The 7392-nt window shown below is 47.4% G+C and overlaps 1 protein-coding gene across 1 annotated transcript; it reads right to left on the bottom strand.

Moving 5' to 3' along the window:
* Positions 1–820: 820 nt before the first annotated feature.
* Positions 821–4382, bottom strand: CUNH11orf87 (chromosome unknown C11orf87 homolog). Its single transcript, XM_033206233.1, has 2 exons — positions 4245–4382; positions 821–3168 (listed from the first exon to the last, which is right to left on the bottom strand). The coding sequence occupies exon 2, from the start codon at positions 2905–2907 to the stop codon at positions 2314–2316; it is 594 nt and encodes a 197-aa protein (XP_033062124.1). The 5' UTR covers positions 2908–3168; positions 4245–4382; the 3' UTR covers positions 821–2313.
* Positions 4383–7392: the final 3010 nt, after the last annotated feature.

The following is a 7392-nucleotide window of genomic DNA, read 5'->3' as shown; positions in this document are numbered from 1 at the left end:
TTATACCTGGTCTTCCTAATATTACAAGATGGCATGCTTCAGTGATGATCTTCTGTGCTTCAGGAAAGGTGATTATCTTATGGGTGATTAAAATTAAGTTTATTAAATTACTTTTATAAAAGATGCAGACTGAGCTTGGACAATTTAATAGATGACCAGAAATATTAGAGGTAATATTTCCTCTGGATAAGAGCACATATGTATGGACCAAGCAGACAATTTAGAACAACTAGTTGCTTGGGAGAGGGATGCTCATAGGGGCACTGTTGCCTTACACCCTGCAGGATAGTAAGGACTCTTTTGGTAGAGCTTTTTGCAGATCATTTTCATTCATACATTTTCCAAAAATTTGAATAGCTGTCAAAGGCTTGATTTCCAAGAAATGCCACTGCATATAAATAATATTATAATATGCTTCTGGCTTCTTCTATCATTCAACCAAAGGAAACAAGGTGGTAAATAACTATAGACTAATTCCATTTCTAACATAGATGGCCTTGTCTGGCATTAGAAAATAATAAAATATTTATCTTATTTTCGCAGTGTTTTTGTATGTTCAGTGAAGTCAGGACAGACTGAGAAAGATAGCCTTTCCTTTGCTGCAGGCAAAGATTTGTAACTAAACAAACAAGCTGCAAACATTTTTAACCTATAAGTAATTACTGGATATAACTTTTCTTGAAATTCGCATGTCCTGTCATCCAAATTGCCCAACATCCCCACCAGTCTCATCCCCAACCACATACAGTACAAGCAAGCACAAACACCACTGCCTCCAGGTGGTAACTGCATGCAGGGAGAACTACAGGCACTGTTTAAATATTAACCGTGTTTTTAATAGATGGCATTCTTGCACATCCATTATTTGTTTGTTTCTGTGGTTGTGTTTTTTTCTGTTATTTGCAAAAAAAAAAAATAAATAAATAAAGCATGTGTGTCATCTTTTTATAATAGTCCACTACAGAATAAGGTACAAAAGAACACTTCTGGAAACAGCAGAAGCCAGGTCTGCACCACTGGATTTCTCATCCAGTGGTAACCATTATATCAACAGCTGGAAATTAAGAACAATAATATACAGTTTGGAGGACATAGTACAGAACTATAGTTTTTTTCTGTATTTGGTACCAATATAATAAATATATAACAAAGGTGCACTTGTTCTAAAAATAAAACAGAAACATTCTAGTTGGTTAGATACTGCACTTTCAGTACTGCACATCACCTAATACTTTTTTTTTTTTTTTACAAAAAAGGTAACTTATGCAATGTTTAATAATAAGAAAACCAATAGTACACGCTAACTCGATTGTAGAAAAAGAAGAAAGAACCCAACCAAAAGCCAGAATAGTCACTTTCCAAAACAGCCTCTCCTCCGCCTTCACAACTAGAGGAAGTAATCAGAACGGTGAGGCGACTTCAGCACCAGACCTGGCTGGACAGCTCCCAGATCCTCTGTAAATCCTGAAAATGTCACAGGTCAAAGGTGTATGGGTGGGGGCGGGGCAGGGAGTGAAAGCGTTAGCATTTTTAAAAAACTCATTTAAAGATTTTAACGTACTTATGCTCGGCCAGCGAGGGTCATTTTAAAAAGTAAATTAAAGGTTCTGTCCTGGAAAAGGTAATAGGTAATAGTTAACCAAAGGGTGAGAAATGGGCTGAGTGGCGAGGGGTACCTGTCATAAACACTTTATGGGGACTATTTTCTATGCCCTCTTGCAGTCCTGGTGCTTAATGTAGACATTTTCTTTATAATATACTATTGCCTGAGCCCGGCTGAGGGTGGGAATGGGGAGGAGAGGGAAGCTAAAGAAAAAGTGAAAGCTTAGGGGTCAGAGGGGAAGGAAGGAAACTAAACCTTAACTTGACAGCTATGTACATTACCGGGCCCCCTCCCCTCCCTTTGCTCCGGGAATCAATGCCTTTTATATATTTGGTAGCTTGTGCGGTTTCTCCTCCTAATTGAGGGGAGCGCGGGTTGGAGTGGGAAGATGCATCCTTCATTGACAATGAGAAATTATGTGATTTGTCATGCGCTTGGATTGTGTTATTAGTATTATAATAATTACTATAAATATTAATAAAGTATTATTATCAGCGTTATTTCTTCTTCCGAGACTTTCCTCGCCCAATATTTACAAATACCGCACAGTGCCTCGGCGGAGGAGAAACAAGAGTAAGGGGAGGGCAGGTAAGGAAACCAGGAAGAGGAAAGGGGGGGCCAGAGGAAAATGGAAAAGGAAGGAAGGAGGAAAAAAGCAAGGATGGCAAAGATGATGGAAACAAGGACGGGGAACGAGAGGGGCTAGACGATCAGGACAGTACCACCGTTTGCAAAAGGCCCTCGCCAGCTGTGTCCAAACAGGAGGAAGCTGTGTGTGCTCCTTGGGGACTGGAGGCTGGCGGTGGAGGCGGAGGAGCACAGGGACCCTGGCACGGGAGGCCAGGGGACGAAGAGGAGGACGACGAGGCGTTGGAAGGGGCGCAGAAGGGAGAGTCCCGGGGCTGCCTCTCCAGTCGGGTTTCCTTTGTGTGGGTTGGGGCCTGCCTGCCAGGTCGGGGCAGCCCCCCGCCACCGCGGCTGCCGCTGCAGTGATCCCGCTCATATTCCTCCTGAGCCCTCTGCATCTTCCGCTTCTTCATCCTACGCTTGTGGATGTGGAAAGTGGAGAGGGACAGCACGATGAGGCAGAAGATGAGGGTAACCAGGACAATCAGCACCAGCGTGGAGGAGAAGGACTGGAAAAGCTGCTGTCCCACCTGCGTGATGCAGGTGCCGCCGCCACCTGCGCCTGGGCCGCGGGCACCCGTGTTGCCGCTGCCGCTGGCGTTGGGGGAAGCAAAGGTCCGGTTGAGGAGACACGGCGGCAATGCCAGCCTCAGCTCCTTCGGCGCCCTGGCACTCATTGGCGCGGGGCTGGGAGGGGCCGGGCCCACTAGGCTTCCCCTCTTGGGCACACTGTTCCCACCAGCCAAGAAGAGGACGGAGCCCACGCCACCCAAAACTGCTCCCTGTAGCGGGAGGGGGTGTGCGAGCAAGCCAAGGACTAAGGGAGCAACTGCTGGCAAGCAAGGCGACCAAGGAGTGAGCGGCGCCCGAGAGATCCTCGCCGATCCCACCTGGAACGTGTCTCCACGCGCGCACCTTTCCTTCGCGGAGGCACCAGGCTGCAAAGACACAAAGCTTAGTTAGAATCTCGACCGCTGCCCAGGGGAGTGCGGTCGGGAAGAATCAACCACTACCGCAAAGCGGCCCTCTGGGCACGCTGCCTGAGCTGGGCGCTGCCCGTATTTTCGGTCAGCGGACCCCAGCCTGCCCGCCCGTGGCCGTGCACCAGAGCCACCAGCAGCCTGCTCACCCCACTCGACAGGATGGGGTCTACACCGGCACCGCGGAGGTGCAGATTACTCAGCAGATAAGGCAGCCTCCCTTCCGCCCTTCACAACTTTATAATTGCAACAAGACAAGCATCCGCTTCGGATTGAAGTCCCTACTTCCAGAGCGCCGGCTCTCCTCTTTTCTGCGCCCTCTCGGTAGATGTCTTCGCCTGGATCCCTCCCCTCCCAGCACCCACTCCGGGCCACCGCGCGGGCTCCGGGTACACAGTCCTTCCTTTCCCTCCCCCTCCAGACTTGCCCTCCCTGGACGGCGTCAGACCCTTGGGTCCCATTCCCAGGGGGATACCCCTGGCACCACATCCCACTCTGCCTCTGTCCGCGACCGCGGCTGACGAGCAGGAACGCGCTCCATCTCCTCTCCAGCCTTCTTCCCTGGCATACTCCCCTCTCCAAAGCAGCTGAAACATCTTTCTCAGCTGACACATTCCCACAAACGGCCCCCTCCTCCCCATCTCCCTATGCCCCCAACTTGGCAGTAGCCTGATTCTTTCGAGAGGAACTGGAATGGAAAGAGGAGGGTTCCCGCCTGCAAAGTTTGGGGAACAGACCTTCTTTCAGTCCTTCCTAGACCCAGCCCGAAGGCCCCAAGGCTTTTCCGGTGTACCGGAGCCGGTAGACCCGCAGCGCGCAGGAGAGCCTCCTTGCTGCTCCCAAGAGGCAGCTGCAAACTGTTGCACTGCGGAGCAGCGAGGCAGCGCGCAAGCAAGCCGGGGCAGAGGCCGGGGCCGGGGGCTGGAGCTATGCCCGGGGTGGCTGCACAGGCCGCGTGAGCTGTCCTTCCCACTCGCGCCCTGCCATCAGGCCACCCCGCCATCAGAAGCCTTTAGTCACACCTTGTCTCTTACCTGGGCCGCCAGCTGGCTGCAAGGAGGGAGCCCCCACCGCGCGGCTGCAGTGGCGGCTGCAGAAGGCGCGGAGTGAATGGGCCAGAGACCGAGCCGCGCTGCTGCTGCCGCTGCCGCTGCCGCCGCCGCCTTCGCCGCCGCTTCAGGGAGCTGAGCTCGCAGCCTATTGCCAGAGAGGCCGGTGACGTCAGGCAGCCACTGCCAGGGCTCCAAGCCACCCCTCAGGCCCCCACCCACCCTAGCACCCCAACACCTTGTCCTAGCATAGCGAGCCTCTGACACACACTTCCCAGTTCGCTGCCCTTCTCCAGCCCAGGAACTAGGAGGAGCAACCCGCACCCCCACCCTGCAAGCAACCCACCTTTCTCACTCTCTTGCCTAGGAAGAGTTGAATCTTCAGTTTTCCAGCTGTCTGATTTCGTTCTAGAGCTGACCCTTTGGTCCCAGAATCACATTTTTACACTCTGGATAACCATCTCCCATCGGTGCACAGATCAGACTTTCTCCCTGGTGGCTGATAAAAATTTCCCCCACCCCCAATTCCTCTCCGTGCTGCCCGTGGTTCTGAACATAAACTGCGTGCATTAGATGACAGGGACATTTCTCAACATAGATGTGACAGAACCCAAAACACAAACCTGAATAAATTAAATAATCGAAATAAACCATTTTTCTCCACTGGAGTTTCCAAGTTATCTTTCACTCCATCTGATTCATGATCCTTCTTGCATCCCTCACATCCTCATCTCTAGACCCCAGACCCACTCGATGTATTAAACACTCCTTCTATTCTGTCAATCTAGATACTCATGAGCACACAAAGCGTAGTCTTACAAGGAAGAAATATGAAATTATTCACAGGAAGACAGAAATGAACTGCCTTATGAAAATTCCAAGTATTTGTAGCTTGCACAAAGTACCCCTTCATTGGCCCTAATTCTTGGTAAAGTGTTTGCAGCACAACCTTTTAGCAAAATGGATAGAACTTCCAGAAAAGAACTCAACAGCCTCCCTAAATCTTGGAAGAGACTAGTTAACTATTGGTTTAGGAGGCTTGGAAAAATATGAATAGTGCATTTGGTTACAGAATCCAGCTTTGAAATGGAGTATGCTCATTTTTCTGTTGGAGAAGCTAGCTGGGAACAGTACCTAAAGACATTGCATGGTCTTTGAAGGCATTCAGATGTATTACTAAACGTGTATTTTCTTCTTTCCTCCTTGTCTTGTTTTCTATCTTTGAGTCTAGCACAGTGCCTTGTAGCTTACTTGATAAATTAAATGATGCAGTGTATGTTGTTGCTCTTTCCTGCTATGCATCAGAAATGACTGATGCCCAATTATCTGCTTGTATTTGCTGTATGTGTAAAGAAAGAGGGTCTGACATGTGGAGGAAAAGGCTGTCCGTAATCTGGGGGTCCCTTCTTCTGACTCTCTGTTGAGGCTCACACAGTCACTGATGTCTGCCCCCCGCCCCCATCCCAATGCTAGCATTACCTTCCTGCCTGGAATGAGAGTACCAGATGCCTGCAATAGCCACCTGCCACATTTGGACAATTTGACTTTGGTGGGCTCAGGGGATGGAATGGTGAGCCTTTTTTTGTTTTGTTTTGTTTTGTTTACTCTGCGACTAAGTGACACTTTACCATTGATGCCTGACAGGCAATGCCCCATTTTTTCACGCTTTGCTCCTGAAAAGTTGAGTCTAATAAACATTTTGTAAAGCAAATCCAATTTAAGATTCTCCAAAAAGAGATCTGGCTATTTCAAGAGACTCTTCAGCAAAAAATAAAAGTTTTTTAAAAAAACGTTATTTTGTAAAGCAAAGAATTTTTACGTAATTAGAATTAACTCTTGGCCATGCATGGTGGCTTACGCCTGTAATCCCAGCACTTTGGGAGGCGGAGGCAGGTGGATCACCTGAGGTCAGGAGTTGGAGATCAGCCTGGCCAACATGGCGAAACCCTATCTCTACTAAAAATACCAAAAAAAAAAAAAAAAAAAGAATTAGCCAGGCATGGTGACAGGTGCCTGTAATCCCAGCTACTCGGGAGGCTGAGGCAGCAGAATCACTTGAATCCGGGAGGCAGAGGTTGCAGTGAGCCAAGATCGTGCCATTGCACTCCAGCCTGGGCAGAAAGAGCAAAGCTCCATCTCAAAAAAAAAAAAAAAAAAAAAAAAAAAAAAAAGAATTAACTCTCAATGGTCTGTTTTCTAGATCTGAAGGAATTAGTTATTGGGTTTTCCCTATGGGGAATATACCTTTACAACATGTTGTAATGGGATCGCAATATGTATGTAATGGAATTCTTCTTGCAAGCCAAGCTTCTAGGACATGTCAGAAGGCTTCCAATGTTATTCTTTTGTTACAAATGATAGCCATGTTATGCCAGGAGTGCTAAAACTGTGTGCATTATTTTATACACCATATGAAAAGACAAGGTCTTAATCTGGAGAACTTACAGTCTACAGCAGATGGATGTGATTCACCAGAAAATGATATTTAATTGGAAATGATTTAGGTAAAGACATGAGTTTGCAGGTCAAAAGCATGGGACCCTTTTTTGTCTTTTTTCTTTCAAGAATAGGCAGTAGGGTCATAATTTGTTCTTACCCAGAGGACAAATGTGCTAAATACATAGATTTGGATGCCATTGGGTAGTGTGTTTCAAACTCAAGGAAGAGCAATGATAGCAAATATGCGCACCTCTTGGACTGCAGGAATTGATCCCACTGAGTTGCCACATGATTTTGGCACATCTGGCTTAATGGCAAGGCTTCTTCCAGACAACACCCTTGTTGCCACTATTTTCAGCACCAAACTTCACAAGCCACACTCCCAAGAGTAGAGAACCAAGAAGCGTCTGAGATTCCTGTAATCTTCCATTGTAATGGGAAAGCCCCTCTGGACATAAGCATATTCCACATATTTAACAGCACTTAATATTTGCGTCCAAGTTTAATGAAGAATCTCGATCTTAGAGAAAAGTGCCACATGGCCACCTGTACCTAAATCTAAGAAGCATTGAATCAATAATAATTATAGCTATTATTATTTGCAAAACACCTACTATGTACCAGGCTATAGTAAATCCTATATTAGCATTAATCCTCTCTACAACCTTGCAAGGTTATTTTTGCCAAAATACAA

The sequence above is a fragment of the Trachypithecus francoisi genome, unplaced genomic scaffold (genome assembly GCF_009764315.1).
Source record: "Trachypithecus francoisi isolate TF-2019V2 unplaced genomic scaffold, Tfra_2.0 Lachesis_group8, whole genome shotgun sequence".
Classification (NCBI taxonomy): Eukaryota; Metazoa; Chordata; class Mammalia; order Primates; family Cercopithecidae; genus Trachypithecus; species Trachypithecus francoisi.
This window is presented reverse-complemented; position numbering and strand designations above follow the sequence as displayed.

Excerpts from the sequence above, each read along its gene's own strand:
- CUNH11orf87 (XM_033206233.1), bottom strand. The coding sequence starts at position 2,907 with ATGAGTGCCAGGGCGCCGAAGGAGCTGAGGCTGGCATTGCCGCCGTGT.